Genomic DNA, 24,887 nt, shown 5'->3' on the forward strand with positions numbered 1-24,887 from the left:
AGGCACTGTGAGGCCACGGGCTCATAGGCCAGACCCCCAGAACTAACAACCGCGTCCCTGTCCCCGCAGGAATTAGGCTGGACTCAGACACGTCCTCTCAACCTAGAAAGGCCTTTCCCCTCCACGAGAGAGAAAGACGTAAAAAGCAGTATTTTCCCAAATGGTGGACATTTTAAAACTACAAAGACTTTAGGTGCACAGAACCGGCCTTTCATGTGGGTAATCAAAAGATAATTAAAAGTGCCGCCCTCTGTGCTCTCCGTGGGAAAATGAAGCAAATAATAAAGCAATTTCATAGATTTTTTTTCTCATTCAACGACACTTCCGCTGTGAAGATTTTCTCCTTTGATTCTCAAAAAAAAAAAGAGAAAATATCTGTGGCCTAAAATATAAAGGGTATGTTTTTACTGTAATTGACGATTTCAAAAACAGCCAGTTAAACTAGCATCCCTTGTTGGTTACTACGCAGTCAATGGCACCTGCCCCAACAGCTGAAGCAGGGGACAGACGGCAGCTCAGGAGAGAGGCCGGCAGCGCAGGGCCGGCCCAGCCAAGCCCTGGCGGCTCCACTCGCACCTCCCTCTTCTCGAGACGTTGGAGCGGCAGCTCCCTCGGCCTGTCCAGGTCAGCCCTCTAAATACAGGCTTCTCTTTTTTCAGTCTTTTAATTTAGCTCAGTGGCTCTCAGAATTCAGTGGACTTACCACTTGAAAAAGTTAATGAAAATAAGCATCCACAGTATGTCTGTAGAATGGGTAAGGCCAAGCTCCGTGCAAAGGCTGGGGCAGCTGTCAGCACAGAAGACCTTCCAGGCTTCCTCCCCAGACTCACAGCACTGCCGCCCGTCAGCAAGGACAGGGAGGACGCTTCACGTGCCACATTGGAGCCTGGGTCTGTGAAGTTGCATAGATTCAACAAAGCATATCAGCCCAAACCAAGTGGGACAGTAAGTCCCAAAAGAGAATCTCCCAGTGAACTGGCTATGCTTTGTGCTTAAAGACCCAACAGCCGTTATGAATGCGCGAGCCACCAAAGCTGAGAACTAAAGTTAGTGGATCGTCTACAAGACTTTCTACCACATGCCTATGGCCACTCACGTATAAAATACCCGTGTGGCAGATAACAAGTGACTGAAGTATAATAAACGCTAAAGGGCAGATATAAAGTCTTCAGTTTTAAAACTAGGATTCTCAACGCAAGATTTTGCTGCAGACGCGTAACAGCTCCTTGTACCTGTTTAATAAAATGTATCCTAGCTGCAAAAATAAACCTGAGTCTGTTTTTTTCAGGCTTGTCATTTGGCCTCTAAAATAGCGGTCGAGGTTTACTGTCATAATGAGATTCTGCCTGGGTCATCTTGCAAACAAAAGATGGATCACAGGTCCACCAAGACTAGTAAGTCGCCCTTCGCCTTTGACAGAAGAGCAACGCCAGCACCAGCCGCCGAGGCCGCGATCCGCTCCCTCCCGGCTACCGGCTACACCGAGAGACTCTGCAGGAATGACCGCGCTGGGGAAAGAGACGTGAGCTGCACGGGAAGGGCGGGCCCAACTGGGGACCACTGCGCGCCCACTAGCTGCTTGATGAGCTTCTCCCTGTGTCCCCCTGGCTCTAAAGGAGAGGACGGCTTTCCTGAGGGAAAACCCTGGACAGAAATCCCAAACAAGTAAGAGCTTACCTGTGATTCGACCAGCGGCAACAGCAGCTTTCAGTTCTTAAGATGGGTCAGAGTTGGCACTTGCCCCTCTTAACCAACTCGACTCAAATAAAAGTGCTTCTGACACTTTCTAAACATAAACACAGCACACGGCTGTGTTATATCTCAAAAGGGACAAAAAATCCCAGCCAGATATGAGATTTCTCTTCTTACATCTTTTCACCTGGCTCTACTGCCGTTTTTAATATTACGGTATCTTAAATTCATTGAAGAATCGAATGGCTACAGACATATGTGTGTATATGCATGACCGGAACCTTGTGCTGTACACCAGAGATGGACACAGTGCAACTGACTGTACTTCGATAAAAAAATTTTTTTAAATTTTTTAAAAAGAATTGAACAGCTAAAAGTAGCAAATGTTAAAAATTGCTTTTACACAGACATTTGACTGTATCTGAATTTGTTTCCTTTATTTTTTTACTTAATGTGTGTGATTATTTGGCCCACAAGTGTTAGCCCAGTACATTTTCAGCTCCATGAGGGCACTGCCTGGACGTGTGGAAAGGGGATTCTCTGATTTAGAGGAGCCAGCATGAACCACTGGCTCTTTTTATTCTTCTTGGTTTGCAGTATCTATTGGATTTTTAAAAATACTTTAAAATGCCAGTTTCCAGGTCTCCAGGAAGTAAAATGTTTAATTATTAACCATTAGTGATATTAAAATATTTATATGCCTTTTAATTCTGCTGGATTGGACCCGGTGGAGAGGAGTGCGATGGAGGCCGCATTTCACCTGGCGAATCACAGCACTGTCAGTTTACCTGGACGCAGCCTTCTTCTGAGACCTGTGTGGCTCTGTCTGGAATCACTTGTGTTAATGGCGTGCTTTTACCTTTAGTCACTACAAGCAAACCAAGTCCACGTCTCTAAATGGAACCTAGTAGGGAAATCTACCACACGCGTTACTCCCATGGCAAAACCGCCGACCTCAGATCCATTCTGAGAGCTGCGTGGTACATTCTGGCTGCTGCACACCCACACCGGTATGTCCCTTTGAGGGTTCTTTTCATCTCACAACTCACGGCAAAGTACTGGGAAACGATTCAGGAAGGGCCGGCAAATGAATGTTCTATATTGTGAAGGAGACTGACGCTCACAATCTTACCTGATCTGTCCACGAACCAGAGGTCTGTTCTTTGTCCTATTCATGTTTGAGTCAAACGGAACCTCAAAAAACTGCAAAAAGATGGAAAGAAAGACAAAACATTGACTATAACGTGAAACAATTACTCTCTTCTGCTTTAGTTCTACAATTTTCTTTCAACAGCAGATTTCGTTTCTATTTTGATACTACAAACTAGTACTCTTGGTATTTAGAGAAAAATTCTCTGGGAGAGATAGAGTTTAAAAATTATATTCATTAATTGTCAGGAATATGCACAGTCCTACTTCCATCCACTTCGCAAACCACATGTTGAAGCCACAGTTAGATTTTTCAAAGTCACTGTTTCAAGTTTAAAGCGTTAGTGCTATTAATGATTTCAGATCCTTTCACACATCCCAAAGCCTGTGAATCAACCAAGAATCAGTCAACCACGGGAAAAGGGCTCCTAGAGGCAAGAGTTAGGTCTGAAGCAAATAAGATGCCAGATGAAACTACACAAGCGATGAGGTTACACTGGGACTAGGTCCCCATCCCTCTCTGGCTGGGACACCCTCCCATACACCTGGGACCAGGTCCCCATCCCTCCCCGGCTGGGACACTCTCCTGTACACCTGGGACCAGGTCCCATCCCTCCCCGGCTGGGACACTCTCCCGTACACCTGGGACCAGGTCCCCATCCCTCCCCGGCTGGGACACTCTCCCGTACACCTGGGACCAGGTCCCCATCCCTCTCTGGCTGGGACACCCTCCCATACACCTGGGACCAGGTCCCCATCCCTCCCCGGCTGGGACACTCTCCTGTACACCTGGGACCAGGTCCCATCCCTCCCCGGCTGGGACACTCTCCCGTACACCTGGGACCAGGTCCCCATCCCTCCCCGGCTGGGACACTCTCCCGTACACCTGGGACCAGGTCCCCATCCCTCTCTGGCTGGGACACCCTCCCATACACCTGGGACCAGGTCCCCATCCCTCCACGGCTGGGACACTCTCCTGTACACCTGGGACCAGGTCCCATCCCTCCCCGGCTGGGACACTCTCCCGTACACCTGGGACCAGGTCCCCATCCCTCCCCGGCTGGGACACTCTCCCGTACACCTGGGACCAGGTCCCCATCCCTCTCTGGCTGGGACACCCTCCCATACACCTGGGACCAGGTCCCCATCCCTCCCCGGCTGGGACACTCTCCTGTACACCTGGGACCAGGTCCCCATCCCTCTCCGGCTGGGACACCCTCCCGTACACCTGGGACCAGGTCCCCATCCCTCCCCGGCTGGGACACTCTCCCGTACACCTGGGACCAGGTCCCCATCCCTCTCTGGCTGGGACACTCTCCCGTACACCTGGGACCAGGTCCCCATCCCTTTCTGGCTGGGACACTCTCCTGTACACCTGGGACCAGGTCCCCATCCCTCTCTGGCTGGGACACCCTCCCATACACGTGTGGTTCCAGGATCATCAACAGCAACACCCACTTCCACTCTCACAGCAGCCCCGTCTGGACGATATATTGGTTCGGCCACCCAAACAATGAAGTACTGTTTCTTGTTAATCTTTTAAAGAACAAGGTCCAAGGGATCAACAGACTCACCACCCAAGGCCTGGACAAACTGCACCCGTGTTCTTACATTTGTTATCAGCATCTCTTACTTGTCATCCTTTTTTGGTACAACAGAGTGCTCCAGACATGTGCTGATTAGGTTATTATTTGTGAATAATCTGACTAAATGGACTTGAAGCAAATCAGTAGGTGAGACAGTAATTCCATCAGAGGTCCAGGTCAGTATTTCCCCAGCCATGTTCTCTGACAGTCCACGGAGTTGCTCTCAGGAAGGACCATTCCAAGGTCCAATCACATTAGTTATGATCAAGGCCCTGAGAAATCTAATTAATGTTGTTTAGCTAGTGTTTCCCAAACTTATTTGACCATGAAAACATTTTTCAAGAAAACTATAACACATTTTAGAAATATCTGGCCCAGTGATAAGGGCCATTCTCACTCACGTCTACATGAACCACAGCTCTCTGAACAGTGGGCTGTATTCTACAGGTCTTCCACAAACATTAGGAAGAAGAAATATTAGTGCCAAAAAGACAGCCTAGAAATAAGTAAAGTAGTATTTTCTTTCTGTTATTGTACTTTAAAAAATCACCCGGTACTGCCTATAATAAGTAAATGTTAACATGAAAGAAAATTCTTACCCTGAATGATTTGGGAAATTTAGGATTTATCCTCGCAGGTTAAGACACCTGGTAAGATGTGTTCCCTTCATTTTCTAAAAAACTGACATACATTTCCTCTCCCTTTATCTTACGGGGCAAGACTGTCTTTACTTTTGTTTCTTAAACAGTGTTTTAATATCCCAAAACACAATGCTGCCTCCTAAACGTATAAAGTGCCTCCTTTTCTTGTCTCCTTCATTTCAGGTTACGGGACTCACTCACAGCACCCTGGCTAGAGTTCTCCATGGGGACAATTCCTGTCATTCAGGAGCCCCGCTGCCCACACCCGGCTCTAAGGACTGGTCCCCGTTTAGCCAGCGCCATCGGGCCATCTCTGACCCCGAGGTGGAAGCACACACACACACACACATCAGGAGGGAGCCGGTGTCGCACCCGGGAATTATGAGAGTGACAAATCCCCCTCTGTGACAGCTGACCTTCACAGGGATGGGCGGCACACGCAGGCACCTGACGCACAGGGAGAGGAAGTGGGTGCTGGGTGTGCATTTTCACAGCTTCCCGGGACACGTGCAGCCCAACCACATCATCGTGGCTGCAGTCAGAAACTAAGTGTCGGGGAATCCGCACGTCTCACCAGCTCTGCCCGAGGCCAGGCCACCTGAGGAGACCCCCAGGCTAGGTGACGGCAGTGCTCACTCTCCAGGTGGGCTTTGGGAACTGGGTTCTGCTGTCAGCAACGGTGGCACCACTCTCTTACTCCACTTTAGGAACTCACAATGGCGCCACTCCCAGAGAGCAGGACATTTGGCTTGCTCTTGTCATTCTGCACTACAGACAGCCCTGAACATGTGATGTGCACTGTCCCATGGCCAAGGGTGCCTCTCCTGCAGGTCACCTGCACCATCAAAGGGGCAGGCTCGGAAGCGGCAGGAAACAGACGCCAGGACCAGTCTGTTCTCACGAGCTTCTCCTGGCAGATCCCAGGTCACTCCCGCCCTCCTTGGCCTTCTGGACTGACGGCTCTGCTTCCCTTGGGCTGGGACCAGGCACAGGGCATCAGCCCTACAGGAATGCATCGTGCCCAGGACCACATCAGGCCTAATTTCGCACAGCACACCCCTTACATCACTCACAGAGGTTCCGACACCCTGATCAAACTTTAACTGAAACAGGCCTCTCCTCTATGACTTTCAACAGCGCCACTATTTAAAAGTAACTTTCAGTATGTCCATCTTATCTAATGATATAAGTGACAGGCTTCCTGAGATACGTGAATTTACGATCCTTAGTGTTAAAGAGGACTATGCAGATAGGCACTTAGTAAAGCCACTGCTGCAAACAAATGTATTTGTAGATTGAATTACATTCATTTTGAAATGATTCATAATTTATAAGGGTTAAAAAAAATTCTTTGCCTGTAAGAGTCTATATTCTTTACTGAATCAGTTCAAGTAACACATAATTAAAACATTCTGTCTGCTCACGTCCCCTCCCTTCCCCAATATTCAAACACATTCTATAGGTATTCGAAATAATCTTTCCTTCATGACCTATTAATTTAATTTCACAGGACTAATGAGGATTCCAATTACAAATCATGTTATTTAAAAGCTGGTAAGGTGTTATCTCATGTAACACAGAAACTCTTGTATAAATAACTATCTTGGCAGTTCTCAAGTCTGCGCGTCCGTGCGCGCACACACAGCTCCGGAATTCTGATGAATTATTTCATCTGGATGGAAAAAGATGTTATCTTTTCTGAGGTTCTGGCAAGTCAGTCATCCAAAGGTGGGAACTGAGGTCTAGAACACAGCAAGTGAACTCGGCAGCAGCTTCTGCCTCCCGCGAGTGCTTACATTTACAGGACAAGCAGCGGCTGGGCAGAAACACCAGGTCGCCAAGGCTCACAGGTCGCCAAGGCTCACAGCTCGCCTCGGGGAGCGCGGGACGGTCCCCCGGGCATCGGGGCTTCAGGGCTCGTTATGCCACTTGGCGCTGTTTCTCGTGCATTTTCTATCATGCCTTCCAGTGGGGGTTACTGCTTTGGTGCAGCTGTTGAAACCACGGTTCCAAAACATAAAGCGTAGTATATTTAGATGAGAAGTTTAAACACTTTAGCACACAGAGCTGGCTTAACCTACTCACGCTCTCCCCCTGTGCTTTAACGTCTTTTTCAAAACACTTTTATCATTTCAGTTGGCTCCAGAGACTTCTGAGGCAGAGAAGGGAAATTCCGGCAACTTGTGTTGAACACAGATGCAGAATTACAGGCTTTAGAGGACACTGTCCTGCCCGCCTCACTGCCTGAATGACACTGGCAGTCGTATGCCGCAGTGACCGTCGCCTGGACAGCGGGGCAGCTGCTCAGCCCACACTAGACTCCCAGGGCTCCTGCAGAGGGCGCTGTTCACCCCGTCTCAGAAGGCCTTGTCACCCAGCACTGCACACCATCCCAAAACACAGGGACGGGCTTAGTGGTTATCTGATTCAAACAGTCTTTCCTTGGGATTTTCCAAACCAGAAGCCCAGGGAAATAGATCCTCCCTTCTCCTGGGTGGCCTGTGGCCGTGGAACAGGGTAAAGGGAAGTGGAGGAGACACCCAACGGTGCTCCCTGGGGTCAAGTTGCCTCCAAGCCTCCCCCTCTGCCCTTTCCAGTTTAAGCCAACACCATATGGGTCTATACCTCTTGGTTCCAACGTCTTAATAGATGTGCAGACGGTAAGACTCTCAAACATTAGAGCTGTGCATTGCTCAGTAGTGAATAATACTTCCTTTTTCCTCCAGCGAATGACTTATTTTCTGTCTATGTTCATTTTCAAAAGAAGTTTTTCCTCCAGGCTCTTTCCCTCATACAAATCCATCAATCTCCTCGGAATCCTTTTCATTCCAAATTTTCCCTTGTATGCAGGTTCCCAGCCTCACTGTCTTCCTTCCAATCAGTCAACTGCTCCCCCACGTCCCCTGCCCTCCTGCAGTCCTATGAGCAGCCATATGAGTCAGGCCCTTGGGGTTGCAAATGGTAGAAACACAACCCAAAGGAGCGCAAAGAAAAACGGGGCCTCCTTTCTTCCAGCGGGCTTGTGCCTTGCTTTTAGGGATTCCTGGGTCCAGGGCCCAGCGTGCTGGCATGATTCTGACTCTTTCCATCTCTCGAATCCGCTCGAGTCCCCCGCATGCAGGCTCCTTCCAGGAAGCAGGCGAAACAGCACCGGCAGCCCCAGCTCTCATCCTCCCTGCAACCCGAGCAGAGGGTCTATTCCCTGAGAGCTCCAGAGAAAAGTCCAGAACCACCAGGGCCGTGAATCCCAGGGGCAGGACGGGGGGACTGGGGGGTGCGGCTCTCCTGTGAGCAGGGCAGGGTGCTGAGGGACAGACACAGCGACACCGTAGCCCATGCAAACCACACGTATTATCTCCTCGACAGGAAAGAAAAATGCTGTCACAGGAGAAAGTAGGAAGACGTTAGGCAGACAGATGCCGTGAAATTATCTGTGATTCACTGCAAAGCCAACAACCCCAAATCGTTTCACTTCACCCCTGTCACACCTATAAAATAACGTGCCTATGTTCTTCCTAGTTTAAGTATCTGAAAGGCATTGATCAATATAAACATAACGAATAATTTATATTAATCTTCGTCTCATAACCAGTTTGGGAATCAGCAGTTCTGTCTATTGAATAGAGTAGTAAATGGGTCATTTCCCCTCCTCGCAGTCACATGATGTAGGTCACATGGTGTAGGTCACTATTATACCAATGGATAAACATTTATTAGATGCCTAATATGAGATTTGTGTTTCTGTTTTATACCACACTTACGTATTAGTAGATAAGTACTATTATTCCAAAGAGACACTGCTCAAATCTAAAACACACTTACTAATCCTTCTAACAGATAATAACATACCGGTGACGTTACTGAATTTTGTGAGCTAGGACGCATACCAGAAGAGGGCAGAAACGTAACTCGGCCCAGGTGATGAACTTCCTATTCGTACTTTGATTAATTATACCCTATGCAGAAAGTAGACGTATTCTAGAGATGTTTGTAAGTCAGGCTCAGAAAATATTGACTTTGATAACGAGGTGCAACTTTTTCTTTCCCTAGGCTAAGTGATGGGGGCGACATTCTTCTAAAGACTCAAAAGGAAAACAGACATGTGAACCCTGTTGGAGTTTGTTTTTCCATCCATCTTCTCAAAGCTGTCAACAAGTGTTTGTCATTCCAATACGGCTCACCGCTCCCAAGGTCCAAGATAATGTCTCCATCAGTCTCCCAACAAGTTAAAAGGGATGTGAAAAACAAACAAATAAATCAAGCACAGGGAGAGGCACCTTATCCAGCAGGATTCCACATACCATTACTTTCAGCTCACAAATCAGTTAAGACCCTCAGTCAGCCATTGCTCTTTGGTTGCTACCACCACACTAAGGCCATGCCTAGAACAAACAAATTATACCAACGTACTATGGCCATGCCTAGAACAAACAAATTATACCAACGTACTATGGCCATGCCTAGAATAAACAAATTAAGACGGGCCGTTCCCATTGACTTTTCCCCACAAGGTGTTTGAAATAGGTTGTGTGTGCTCCGGCATTCATCACCTCTCCTGGCGCCTGGGCAAGGTTCTCCTCCAGACGTGCTCCTCCAGCCCTCGCTCACTAAGCTGTATTTTAAGGCTACGTCCTAAAAGGTCACCCGGCACTCATTAGAAGCCTAAAGTACCACAACTTATTAAAAAAAAAAAAAGTCAGAAAGTTGCTTTGGTTTCGACTCGCTTCAAAGATGGTGCTTAGGCCATCCTCTCTCCTGCCAGAGGGACCTCATTTGTAACACCGCTTTCTGAAAAAAGAAGGGAGGAAAATACATCAAAATATTTACAGCCGCCGGGTGGAGAGATGCAGGGTGATTATTCTTCACGTCTTTGTATTTGACAATTACCTATAGAAACCATGTATTTTCTACTTAGGGGAAAAAGGTAATAACGAATTTTACCTAAGTGATACAGACACAAAATCTGGACAGACCGTCTTTAGGTTAACTAATAAAGAATTATTAAACTTACCTAGTATAAAATCAATATTAATGGAGCCTTAGCCAATTAGAACCTTCCCCCAACCCCCAGAAAGAATCACAGGAAGATAAAATGTGGATCCTAAATATTTCTCAAATATTCCCATTTCCTCCCACCCTCAGTGCCACTTGTTTTAACTCAGGCTGTTATGTTACGTTACCTAGATGACAGCAGCCTCCCAGCTACTCCCTGTCTTCAGGATTTTTTTTTTCAGTAGAGACACTGAGGATTGAACCCAGGACCTTGTGCACACTAAACGTACACTCTGCTGCTGAGCTATACCCTCCCCAGCCCATCTCCAGGATTGATCCTCCCCCCGCCCCCTACATCAATTTTTCACACATTAGTCAGAGTGATTTTTTCAGGTACAGACCTGATCTTGTTAGCTCCCAGCATAAAACTCTTCCATGACTGCCCACTGCCCAAGGAACGAGGTCTCCTCTAGCTCCACCCCTCCCTTCAGTACACAACGCAGCATCTACCTCATTAAACACCCGAGGCCTGGAACAGGTCCCTCTCTGGTTTTGCTAGTGTCACAGGTACCCACGTGTGACCTCCTGTCCCTCTCTCCACCTGGGCGGGCGTTCCTGTCCCCTCCCACCGCCCATGAGATGTATACCATCAATCACCCCTTTCTCTCCAGCACGTCCGGCCTGTGTCTTTCAGCTGGATCATCCCGCTCCACACCTAACTTTCCCCCAGGCCCCACACACCTCCTAATGTCGCTGGCTGACTTCAGCACAAGGTTATTAGCATTTGGAAAAGAGAGGAAATGGTCTCTGCTCCTAACATACATGAAGTCTAGGCCTCATCTTAGCCAGCATGGTCAACAACAGGAGATGTCCACAGTGAGGTGAAGGACACTCCAAAAATCCACAAATAAGCGCATAGGAATTTCCATTCTAACGGCTGCCGAAGACTTTAATTCCATCTTTACAAAACTCATTTTCAAAAGAGTGAATCCTGAAGGCCAGTTCTGAAGAACAATAAATGAATGCATCACAGCCCACTAGAGGTGATTAATATGATGACTGTTTAGATTGCAAAAAATTTTTTAAAACCCACCTTTAAACTCGGGCTTCACAGATTAAAAAAAAATCTGTCCTCAACTAATGCTAATTCATCATAATCTAACGGGGACACAAGACTATCAAATTAATAAATTTCCGTGGGTCCTTCCACAACTATAAAAAATAAATAGGCATGCTTACCAAAATCATTAACAGTGATAAAATAATATGACAAGAGCCTGACCTCCCAAACACTTCCCTAAAATGACTGCAAAGAGTTTAAATGACACCATCCAAAAAAAAAAAAAACCGAAAAAAAGGACACGAACATTTTAAAAGGCAAGAAAGAAGTAAGATCATTTTCTTCTAGGAATTCATGGCAGAAGAATGGTACAATACTCAAAAAGAAAAGGTTCTGCCACATGGTGAGCAATAAAACTGGCAAATCGACAGAGGTTCAAATGCTGCTGTAATCTGCATCTGGTCAGTCGGGTGGGAGTGGGAACTAGAGAAATCATTAAGCAATCTGAGAAGTTCCCCACAAAGAAGCTGTAAAAGTCTGAACTATAAAGCAAAGGAAACACACTTAATCCCTCAGGAGTTGCAGTATGTATTTCAACTGGGTGATCCCGTCCCTCCTAAGGACACAGCCATACCCCAAAACCTGGAGTGACACAGGATCCCCGTGGACCCCAGGTGGCACAGAGCCAGCTCGCTCCAGCACCCAGGCACCTGTTGGTCTCGTCACTGCGGTACTCACCCCTCACCCCTCCGCTCTGGGAGGGGCGGGGAGCAGAGAGGGGGCAGCCGGCGGAACTGGGAAAAAATACGTCCCATTCATTTTGCCTATCAGAGAATATATACCTTAATAGTTATGTACGCTTTCTGTAAAATTTTAGGAACATGTTGGAAGATGAACACATTTCTTCTAAGATTACAGTTTGTTTTCTGAACTTCAGATCCTATACACCTGCAGAGGAAAACGATTTGTCCTGTTGCTGTGTTGCCTCAGCAGAGAGACTTGAACCCTCTCTTTCATGGCCCTGTTCTTTCCATGTCCGAGATTCTGTGATGGGGGCACAATTACAGTGCATTTCAACTTTAGCAAAAGCCCTCTGCTGCCCATTTCTCCTACAGTCCTCAAATAGTCTCTTGCCGAAGACCTAAAATTAGGTTTTAAATAACTTTTTCAAAGTCTTCATGTTTAAAGCAGGTATCTTCCAAAATGTGCTTCTTTATGAACTTAAGTGGAAAAAAAACTGGAATGGCGAATAAAAACAATGACTGTGACAGCCAAATAAATACTAAATAAATAATTACAGAACTAGTACTTGCCTCAAAGGGTAAAACAGCACATAGAATGTAAACTGGGACATTTTCAGAGGGCTTAAGAAGGGAGCACAGGTGTTACATCGTAGTCGTTCACCGGAGTGCTTCCGACAGCTTTTTACAATTGTTTCTGTTCCTGCGTTCCCACTGCTTTCCTGTCAGCCCGCTGACTGCACATGCCTTAATTCCGTGTCTGATACATTCAGAATATGCATCTAACATAGGGTAGGGCTCACAGAGGAGGGCCCATTCCTGTCTTTCCTTTGCTGAAAGACAGGAAGCGGCTGAAAATTCTTTTTAGCAGGGCAAGACATCTGCCACGCACAAGGGTAGGATATTGAGTGACTTCCCAGAACCCTCAGAAGTTTAATAAGTCTATAGCTTCTTTCCTGAGAATCCAAACAAAAACCTGTGGCGTGTTATAAGCCTGGTCACCATGTTCTGAGGGCATGACACATGCATTTGCCACCTTCCAGAATGATCCGAAAATAACACAGTGATCAATCCACAGAAGAAAAGCTCTCAGCCCACACACAAAATACTTTCAGTCGCCTGTTACAAGCCAATCGGGAAGAAATGTTGCCTTTTCTAAGATATGTAAATAAAAATTCCAAATTACTTGGAGTTTCTAGAGAAGACAAGTTATAATAGAGCACTGAAGTTCACTTTGAGTTTTTCAATGGAAACTTTTTTAAAAAGTTTTAATTTAATTAATTAAAAAAATGACATAAAGAGAACTTAAGTATTTGTAACTTTTCTGCCAAATATCAATTTAATCCCAGAAAGCAGGCGAACATTTAAAAATGACTATGAATTACAGTAATTGATGAGTGACTGTGAACCTATTAGTATGATTATACAGCTTGGATAAATGGCTAAGCCATTTATTTGGTCATCAAATCCCAATACTTAAAGAATTACGACAGCTTATACGTTCGTGTATTTTCTGTCTGCATCACGGTTTTCTGCCTCAGAGGCAACTCTTAGAATATCAGAAATGTATGATTTTTCTAGGTTTGCACAATGATCTGTGGAAAGGAGCAATCTAGTTTTCTGACAGATCTGAGTTAAAGGAAGAGCATTAATGTCTTTATGAAATACTTCCGAACAGAAAAGGTTTTAATTTTAATGAGCACCTTTCTTTTGCGTTTCTTTCTAAGTCCGCTACAGTGAGGGGACAGGTTTTCTGAGAGATGCACGCACTCCCTTTCTCACTCTTGGGGAGGGGAGACAGTGAGAGCAGCAGAAGAAAGGCTCCAAACCGGCCACGGGCCTGGTAACATAACAACGGGTGAATTCTAAACGACACTCGAAGTCTAGAAGTCAGCTGTTACAGACGGAGCACGTAAGAGCTTATCTGAGTGCACTTCTCATCAGAGACACTAACTCTAGAAATATCAAATGGACCACAATTCTCAATTTAACTCCTTCCTCTATTTTTAAAAATCTTCCAGATCCTGCCCTGCTTCTTGTAGGTGAGGCAGAGAAATCCTGAACTATGTTCCAGGATAAAATATGAGTACAACACCCATCACCTCCCCCAGAAAATCCACAGAGAATGGAAAGGTAAACAGACCCTGCATAAATAAATCTGCAATGATGTACGACAATGCTAGATAATTAAGTGTCTGTACAAAAAGATGGTCTGTGAATTATCTATCCATTAATACATTTATTTTAGTTTATCAGTTGACAGTGACTTTTGTCCCATAATGAGAAGACATAAAAATATTTCTCACTCTATAAAAGGCAGGTATAATGCAGATTAATAAGGCAAGTCGCACTGGGGAAGAGGGGCTGGGGTTCTGTTGACTGATCTTTAACAGATAAATCAGCACTGTAACTGGAAATTAGACTTAAAAATCCTAGACAAAATTTCCCCCGAGAAAAACTGCCCCTATTCACATTCTCACCAGCCTTCCAACAACCTCATCAACATTAGTTACAATGATTTTTTAAAAAACAAACAAAAACTATGTGTCTTTACTCATTTAATTGTTCATCATCTCATGCAGCTTCTCATTAAAGAAAAAAACCCAGAAGTCTTCAATCGAGGAAAACTTAAAGTTCAAGTGTTTTTTTTTAATGAAAAATAAAAAAGAACAAATAAATGAAAAGATTTCAACACAAGATATAAGCTAAACCCACAACTTCATGGAAAATCGTAGGTTGCTACGGTGTGGACTGCTGCAGCGCAGCCACCAGCACGGGCCGACGTCTGGATGAGCAGACTCGGGTCGCGCAAGTCTTCCTCCGTCTCCTTTCGCTGTAATTAATTTCTCACGCCGTGAGCCAAGGTAGGTTCTTGTTCTGCCAACCTCATAAACAGGATGATTACAAGAAGGAACGCCCTAGCAAACGTATTGTGAAGTAGGAGAGGCCCTCTAAGTGTTTCTAGTGCAGTATCCAAACCACCGAAGTGTCGGCTGGGCTTTGTGGTGAGAAATGTCCTGAAACGTCAGTACGGTGCAGTCAAGCCAATTGTAAAAAAAAAAAAAAAAAAAGCGGGGGGTTAAGCAAACTGGAAATGAATGAAAGCAAACCCAGGCTTTTGGGTTAGCGGTAAGAAAAAAGTCTAAAAAGAGGTACCTATTTTTACCCAGCTTTCCTCAGAAGCATGCTTAGTACTCAAAGGTCAAGTGAGTAAGTCACACCTCATTTTTCTGTCATCTCTGAGAAACAAAATGTTGCACACAAATTAACTTTCTAGATCAATAATGTAATCTATTTTGAACAGCCAAATGTTAATAAAATTATAATCAGGTTTTGATGGAAATCTTTCTAAAATTTCTCTGCTTTCTGGGCTTTCAAAATAATTTACTGAGCGTCATCTGGCCTTGTCCACGATGACTCAGGATACCTGCCATCACAGGAGACCGCTCTAACTCCCAAGCTTTTAAAAACAAATCACCTTTATTTTTCTTTGTTTTGTTTCACGCCAAAATTTTCTTCCTCTCTAACTTCATCTCTAGTCCTTAACTTATTACTTTTAATCTTCTGTCATTACTTACTAAAGTATTTAAAAAGGCCAGGTAGAAAAAAAAATCAACCAATCAAACCCCTTGATTAAATGCAATTATCAAAGACAGTGCTTTTAGAGTGGTTCTCAACCCCTATTCCAAGCTCTTTTTTTTTTAATTGTCTAAATGCCTTTGCTTCTCCCGAGTTTGTAGCCATGGGCTTGAGAAGGATCTCAAATGGAGGGCAGAGGTGTTTTTGACTTGCAACGCTGAAATCTAGAAGTTCCAATACGGCTGACGTGGGTGAAATTGGTCAAAATGTACAAACGTCCAGGTATAAAATATACAAATGCTGGGAATGTGCTGTATAGCACAGTGACGACAGTTAACAGAACTGTATTGTATATTTGAAAGTTGCTAAGAGAGTAGCTCTTAAAAATTCTCATCACAAGGAAAACAAATTTGTAACTATGTATGGTGATCATTTCATAATATATAACTCAAACACAAATTTTACTGAGTAAAAATATGAAACTAATGCAACGTTCTATGTCAATTATATCTGTTAAAAAAATCTAAAAATTCCAATAGGTTAAGTAATAAGACTACTGAAAAACAGTAATTCCATATTTGAACAAAAATCTGAAAAATGAGAATGATGTTGTTTATATACACCTAGAGAAAAATATAAACATTCCATTGCTTCTACAACACAATGGTAGAAAGCCTCACATCTAGTTAAGTATTTTTCAAAGTGCAGTTCAGGGCCCATGTGCGTCAGGATCCTCTGCGGTAGGTACGTAATTACAAATGCAGATCCCTGGGCCCGATTCCTGACCTTGGAAAACAGAACAACATCTCGGAGTGCAAACGGGGAGCCTGCATTTTTCCATCAGCTCTCCAGGTGACTCTTTATAGCCAGTAAAATTTGAGAACGACTAATCTAGACTGTATCTAAAAGCAGTGACGTGCTTGCTACATACATGCCGACACATTTTTGTTCCCAACAAAACAGCTGCATGAGCTCCAAAGAAATTTTATCATTACAGCAGTGCTTAATTACCAAAATTATTCAAAAATTTCAACTTAATATAATCTGTACATGACTCCAATAAAAAAAAAAGTCAAAATAAAAATGTGTCAGTAGAACCAATAAACTAAACTGCACAGGAAGACAAAGTGCACACACCACACAAAATCTGTAAGCGCCAACCACTCACAAAGGAACAGCTTTATAGCACGGACCTTGTGTCCACAAGGTGGTAACAGAGCTCTCATATCTTTACTAGGATAATTTTAAAGATATTTTTATATGTACAGTTACACAAGCTGTCCTTTATTCAGAACGAAGGAAAAAATAGTGCTATGTGCTGGCCGTGTGGATAGACTCAAAAAGTGTTTTGAAAACAGCCAGGCGAGTCAGTATCCTGGCGGTGATGCCACGCTGTGGTTTTCCAAGATGCTATCATTGGGGGAAAGGGGTGAAGAACACACGGGTTCTCTGCCTCATTTCTTACTGCGGCACGTGAGTCTAAGATGATCTCAAAATAAAGTTTAATTAAAAAAAAAAACACCAAGGGCATTTAATTGACCCAGGTCGGGTCAGAGAACTGCTTTGGAAGGCATACTTTCTGCTGCTGAAGTTCAGTGGCGCTGCTGTTTTTGTTTGTTTGTTTTTGTCTTATTAATAAGATAGTTGACGTCAAAATCGTCTCCAAAAGTACACTACATAACCCATATTCCTTGGGAACAGGTTTAACCTCCTTTTTATGTACTTGCGATCCCTTTTTAGAAGTGAAAACATCTGTGTCCCACATACAGAGAAAAAATTGGGCATCTCACAGAGTTATTCTGTGCTCTCTGAAACACTATCTGACAAAGGAGATGCTTTTCATCTTCCAATGTGAACATCCATTAAGGTAGTTCTAAGACCCAGCTAATTCCTTCCAGAAAACAGACATTTTCTAACACATACATTGTTTACTAAAGCAAACAGAGAATGTAACTTTGTATTTTTATCTCTGTTTGCTTTAAGAATACATTAACAGGCATGTAACCATATCATCAATAATATTTCCAAAGGTCACAAGTGTCAGAGACAACGCGATGAAACATGAAAGACTATACTCTTTAACGATCTAGATGCAATGGATTATGAAGAATCACTGCTTTTCCCTTTAACACACTAACATTTGTTGAATTTGAAGACATTACAGAGTCTACATCACGAAGCCTTTTAATTACAAGTAACTGAAAATCTATGATTAGTATTTATGGTGTAAAAACCAAAGCAAAGCGGAACCAAAGAGAGTTCAGAAACACTAACTCAAAGAACTATCGTGAACACAGGGTTCCTCTCTGTAAAAGTCAAGTCATTCAGCAGCTACGTTAACGTATTTTACAAAAAGAAAGGATTTCTTTATGGTAACATACAGTCTCACTTATGTTCTATAAAGTCAACACAGACTAAAACTTGTAGAATTAATGAAAAATCTGAATCAAAGATTAACTTTTTTTTAAAAAAGGATGTTTCCTTGATTTCAATTACGATACAAGTTTCATGTACTTCATTAGTAATTGTTCTCATCACCCATACTGCAGTCAGGAAGAAGCTGATTTTCCTTTAGAAAAGCTTTCATTCTATATAGTATCATTTCATAGTTGTAACCATACTTGGAGTTGGTAGTGGCAGCAGGCATTTACAGTGCTTGATAACCAACTGTTTAAATATCTTCAAATACGTTTTGTCAAGTACTCTGTATTACACATTGAGTAAAATTACAAACCATGCTTGTTAATTCAGTGAATTCCACCATTAGCTACCATGGGGCACACAAACACAGACATGTTCACTCAAAGATTAATCCTAGAAGAAACTCTTCAAGAACCTTATTATTCTAATTTAATTGGAAAGATAACAATATTGGATTTCTTCAGAAATATTCCATAATTTGAACCTTTCACAAATCCAGTTAATACAAATCAGTGTAATTTAACAATAATACAGATTAGTGGATAACCAGAGGTTCCGTCAAAACTTCCTTTAACGTATGATTCACAGAAGTAACTAACAATTCCCTTACTTGGTTCTAAATGTGCATTTCTAAAACACTTTCAATAATTTTAAAAAATACATTCAACACACTATAGTTAGTACATTTCTGATTTTTTGGTTTTCATGGAAAGTACAAAAGTAAATTATAGCCCAATCTGCTGAATGAAAACAAAGTCTATTTACTGAAATACTCAGTTTTACTGTATCATTTCCAATTAAGAAAACTGTTGAATAAATGGCTTATTTTTAATAAACTGTAGCGAAATTCTAAAATTTTTTTCAAATCCATATTAACCCAAGCTTTCCCTAGTCCCTCTATAAAGTTTACAAACACCACTCATCCTCTCTGTAAATAAGCTACAAGGGTTACCACACTACAAATTTTTAACTTAAAAATTTCAACAAAAAGCTCCAGTTGATTGAATTGTATTGTTTTATTTAGGAATTAAATAAATCTAAAATGACCTAAACTCAAAATAAGAATGGTTAAAGTGCTAGCTATATAATTCTTTCAGTATTAGATTATTAAATTTGTACAGTAACAATCATAATTTTTCTCTAATAGTATCTAAATGTTTTTTATGCTATGATTAACATCAACACAAGCATAGAAAAAGTAAAAATAACCAAGCTTATTCTTTGATAGTTTCTTAATGCAACAAATTTCTTTTTCTTCTCAAATAATAAGTTAGAGGTTAAGCTACATATATATCCCACAGAAAATTCAACATTTTGTCAAAAAACTATTCTACAGTAGGTCAACATAATTGTAAGACTGCAAAAAAATACATAAAATTTTATTTTTTAAGATGAGAGGAACATCATGGATAGAAAATTTTTTAAAAAACAATTATGTTCACATAGTGCTACCACCATTCATTAAATTGCTTATAAACCCAAAGGGACAGAAAGCAGAGGGTCAAGTTCAGGAATATTTAGTAACGCAAGGGTCATACCTCCATGTTGCTGAAAATCGATCTATCGGTTGTTTTACTCCAGATAAAACTTTTTCAGGTTATGGATTTGACCATCTACACTTCCCCTCCTTCGGAATTTAAAATAACAAAACTACAGGACCCGGTTTCTTATACATACGTTAGGCACGAGTGACCGCACAGCTGTGTAAGTCCACGTCTCAAATATCAAAAATTCCTGATATAATAAAATGGTGTAAACTTAAACCACCCATTTCTAATCCCATTACTTTATCTCCTCACCTCATCTGCAGTGATTTCATGATGTTTGAATAAAGAATGATGCGGCATTTTGTTCCTAATTAAATTCTAACGTAGAGTGTAGGAATGATAGAGAAACGAAAACCAAACAAGAAGCAAATTTAAGTATTTTTACCATAAATATAAATGCTGAAAATGCACATATCATTAAGGAAATGTCTGGCTGGAAGAAAATCATAAACAACTCGCTTGTTCATCATTTTATCCTTTAATCCCCCAATTTTTTTAGTTGGAAAAATCCTCTAAATGAAAGCGAGTCTATCACAAAGCTCCTGCCTGGTCTCAGAACCTCCTTCTCGTTACCGCCCAGGCCTGACGAAGGTCAGCACCGCAGCTCGCAGTCAGCATCCTTCACCACACCGCGTCTGTCAGCCCAACGCGACACAGGCTGCCATGCAACTATTCTAAGGGGAAAATCTATTTCATAATTTCTTACATCACTGCGTTCTAAATTCCTGCCATTAGAATATTTTAAATGGAATGCTAGCTGTTTTATTTGCCCCGTCCAGTGTATCTCATGGTGCAACGTGACCATCCCATCACCGTCACTCACCTAAAGCTACTCCACTGTGCAAAGCTGGGGCCGGAGCAGAGCCCCTGGCAGGGGACTTACCTTCCTCAGGGAAAACCAGTTGAGAACCGGAGCTTCTCTGTCCTACCCCCTTGACTTTTGCTAAGGGGCTCTGCCAGACAGGGAGGTAGTTCCAGCGTCTCCCCAGTGTCGCAAGAGAGGAGGAATCCAGCGGCAGAGACGCTCCCGTGTGTGTAAGAAATCAGCCCAGGAACAGAAAGGACACACAAGCCGAGGCTCTCTGTGCTTCCGCTAATTGTTCCACAGGCTCGGTGGCGGGGCGAGCACACCTGCCTCGCAGGGCCGCCCTAAGGAAGGACTCGGGAATCGTGCAGGTGCAGCGTCCTCGTCCAGCACGTGCTCCGTGCTCAGGGAAGGGCGGCTGATCTGATTTATTCCCGCCCTGCAATCAGCAGTCCATAGTTTTTTTACTTTGAATCAACTTATTCTCATTGAGCATTTGAAACTTTTCAGCCTCATGGGCTTATTAATAAATTACCCTTAAACAGCACTTCACAGCTTACATAGTGTTTTCACATATATTATTTCACTTGAGAGTGTATTTTTCCATGGGTACATTTTTAATACACGACCTTAGGTAAAATGAGATGGGGTGGTCCGTGCTACTTTTCATCTCTGCGTATCACCTCCTGTTTGGCTGCTTCGAGATATTCTCTTGGGCTAAGATTTAGTTGCTTAAAACTGAGGGCCTTTTTGCTAAAAAGACTGTGGTGCAAACTTTTGAACCACAACATGTAAGTGATACACAACAGAGGCAATTCAAAATATTTAACACCCAGCACAGCCTGGGTCTGGGGCCAGTCCTGGGGACACTGGTATCACGCCTGCTATCACCACTACTCAGGGAGCCCGGGGAGTGCAGGGAAGGGGGGCTGCCGGGCGGCCCCACAGTCTGACAACCAGGATCTGCTGACTAGCAGCCCTGCGTGTAGGTTTTTATCCCCATGTTCAAAGTGGACCACTTGGCTGTACCGGAGGGATGTTAGAATGGGTCCTGAGAACTCATTCTTCTGGTGTCATATGGTCTTCAACTCCTGTGTGCGCCTTCTTGTACATGGTACATGCTAAATGCCCCTACAGTGGTCTTCTGCGACCCAAGTTCCCGCTTCTGCACATCAGCTGACAAAGGAGAAATCTGACCTATTACAAAGTGTGGGTTTCTACTTTCTCACATTTGAGTTTAGAAGCACTGTTATTTCTGTCTCAACAACAGTATTAGCGACATTTTTAAAATATTTTATTGACTCTTCTCTATTTACAAAATGAGTAGAAAGTGTAAAATTGAAAGCGTAGGTACTAGTGATGAGGGAAACTGGGGAGGAAAGCCTGTGCCTGCAGTTTGCACCCTTATCGCTTTTACTTACTGGATGATGCTGGGAGATGGTCTAGTGGTTGTGAAGAAAATATCCAAAAATTTAAAGCACCAAGAAAATTTCAGAAACAGAGTGTTTAGACTGAAGATCATGTTTAATCGGGGGCTGTAATTAAGACTTAAATGAGCATCTGAAGCCAGATGGGAGTATTCAGAACGCCTCTAACAATAGGCAAATTCTGTACAGTTTTCTTAGGCTTTACGGAAGTTTCACACTTTGTTTTCTAATTATAAAATCAGAAAAAAAATAGAAAAATAAAGAAAAATTAAAAGATAAGTCATGCTGATAGTCATATATAAGAAGTTAATATATTTTTATCTATATCTCTGTATGTTGCTTTGAAACACGCTCTTTCTCTTAACAATAGACTGAACGCCATTTGTGTTACTAAACATACACACGCACACATATATGTAAAATGCACACACACACACACACACATATCTACCTCACCGTGTGTAATGGCTGCAGAGTACTTCTGTCAACAGACACATCAAAATGTATTTAAATAGTCTCCTTTTAGTTTTTCTCAAGTGGCTTTTGTTGTTATTCTTGTAAAGTACAGAGTAACTACTCAGAAATGCCCTTCAACTTTCTCTTCAATTAACTGCCCTTGTAAGGTGTCTAGAAATCAATGACCAGTTGGCCATTCCTTTCAATGACTTAACATATCCAAAGTATACGTCACAATGAAAATTCAGCCATTCATTCATCTGAGAAGAATTTTATTAAGCACCTATTATGTGCTGCCGGGGATCCGGTAGGGAGCTAGGTTCCTGATCTGGCGGAACCACTAGTCACTGAGGACACAACCACAGACCAGCCACTGTGTGAGCGCTTCTCAAACACAGACTAATTCAGGGCTTTCAGACGCTGTTTGAAGAGCCGCAAGGTTCCCAGAAGGTTTCTGAAAGGTCTCACAGGGTATGATGGGGAAGAGGAGCAAAGGAGGAGGGAAGGATGGGGGTGAGGAGGACAGAATGACAGCAAAGGAGAGGAAGTGGGGAGTGAAGATGAAGGTGGCTGTGGAGGGTGGAGAGGAAGGCCAGCAGGCAAACACGTGACAGGGAGAGGACACAGGGGCAAGTTCTGAAACTAGCAGACCTCACTGCATCCTTAGAACAAAGCCCGACAGGGCAGGTGCTCCAGGCCTCGACTGCAAGGTAAGAAGGTGGAGGCTCAGGGAGACTGAGCAGTGGTGGAAACACACCTAGCAAGTGGAGCTAGAATCTGGCTCTGGGCCTGCTCTGCTCCCAACCTCGTCCCCTTCACCAGCATTGTTACTGCATGGACTTCTGTCTGTTACAAACAGGTTGATCATTACAGAGACAGTGACTGGGCTTTGAACCCTCCTATCATTGATGGACACTACTCGGATTTTATCTTAAAGAGGCAAAATCATTCAGTAACAGTAACATATCTAGAGTCTCTACTTGTACAAATTCTTGACAAACACGAGAGAGACGTTTTCCTAGAATTATCCTGAGGGAGGCCCAGTACATTCACCCACAGGGTACTTACTTCTTCAGTGTAATTTAATTGGGGACTGAAAACTCCCCGTTTATGTCCAAAGCACTTCACTGTCGTGACTTTTGCTGAAACGCCAGCCTGGCGGTGGCTGACTTCAGCACGTCCCCTCCATCCTCCCAGGAGAAGAGATGTGAGAAGACACCGGGCTCACAGGTGCACACACCTGGGACTAAGGAGCATCACAAGCTAACTTATCTGGGCTTCTTAATATGTGACTATATTGTTTCCTAGACAAGCTGATCCCCAGGCTGAAAAAGGAGAAGGAGGCTGACAATCTTTACTCTTTAATGAATAAAAAACCAAACCGCCGACCGTATGCGACTGTATTTCACCCAGCCTCCCGGTTCCTTTGCTGTCACAGCCCTGCAGAAGCTGACTTCTCTGCAGGCATGCTTTCAAGGAAGGAGGTCTGTTTTTGTTGAGCACAAACAGCCCGCATCTTCACTTCTTTTGCTAACGGGACACGTGGCTTACAGTGCAATGAAGAAAACGATTTGAGTGATTACGAGGAGTGTTCTCAAGGGGCCTTAAAGACACAGAGTAAAGGCAAACAGAAATAGAGAAGGCTGAAAGGGCTGGTTTGCTCAGATAAGCCTAAATAAAAATAGCTCTACCACATAAGCACTGAGAGTAAGATCCTGGTAAAGATTACAAAAGACGTAAATACCACAGGAAGTCTTAAGCTGATTCAGACGGCGTGTGTATAACTGGAAATCAAACAATGGAATTCAGGTAGGAGAAACTGAGAACTTGAGTAAATAGTTCTTAATGGCAAGGGGCTCGTCAGCTGAGGAAAGGTTCCATTATTTATACACTGATGTAGAAATATTAAGTACTATTTCATCAAGGGGAAGAAATTTCATTTCTGCAAAGGAAAACTGAAGCATAATGTACCTGGCTGTATCTTAAATCTAAAGAAAAAGATTTATTTTTACTAATGCAAAACGGGTGTTTAAGAGAAATAAATGTAGAAATACAGATTTTAGAACTGTACCTTGAGACGCGCTCTTGTTAAAGTTGGACGCTTTGTTTAGGTTCTGTGTTCCTGCTGTAACTCAGTCCAGCTGTACAACCATAAATCCATCCGTGATGTCCTTCACCTCCCCTCAAAGCCCCTGCTCCCCGCCTCCAGTAACCTTTTTATTCAATTAAATATCTGAGGAGAAAGCATTTTTACCAGAATTCATGCATGCAAAAAAATCAGAGACTCCCTTACAATATGCACACCTTATTTCAAGAATTTCAGATAATTTGTGTCTTAAGTCACTCAATTTTGATGGCTTATTCTGACCAAAAGAATATTTGTGAATCATTACCTTCTGTCTAGAAATATAAAATAGCATAAGAACAGGAGTATTATAATCAGGTCATAACTGAAAAAAGATATCTGATATTTAGTGTTTTTTATTAATGACTGCAGGAATAGATTTTCGTCAAATTAAGCGTTGTTTCCTTCTAATGTTCAGAGCTAACATTTTTATCTCATAAGTATATGACAAGCTAAAAAAAGATGGCTGAAAATGCAATTGCTCAAAATTGTAGCATTAAAATGTAGATAAAAACAACATAAATTCTATTATCCTTTCGTGTCTTAAAATCTACTTATGAGCATATGGTAGTTTGTTTTCATATCCTTTTTTTTTAACTAAGAATTCAGTTCAGTGAAATTGCTTATTAAACTATTAGAGGTACCAAAAAGAGTAAAATTAAACATA

The 24,887-nt window shown here is 43.0% G+C and overlaps 1 protein-coding gene across 1 annotated transcript in view; it reads right to left on the bottom strand.

Moving 5' to 3' along the window:
* Positions 1–24,887, bottom strand: part of COX10 (cytochrome c oxidase assembly factor heme A:farnesyltransferase COX10) — a 95,636-nt gene that overhangs the window by 26,861 nt on the left and 43,888 nt on the right. The window contains exon 5 of the mRNA XM_010974169.3: positions 2,825–2,895. Within this exon, the coding sequence (XP_010972471.2) occupies positions 2,825–2,895 (71 nt within the window). The remainder of the gene's footprint in view (positions 1–2,824; positions 2,896–24,887) is intronic.

This window comes from Camelus bactrianus, chromosome 16 (assembly GCF_048773025.1).
Source record: "Camelus bactrianus isolate YW-2024 breed Bactrian camel chromosome 16, ASM4877302v1, whole genome shotgun sequence".
Lineage (NCBI taxonomy): Eukaryota > Metazoa > Chordata > Mammalia > Artiodactyla > Camelidae > Camelus > Camelus bactrianus.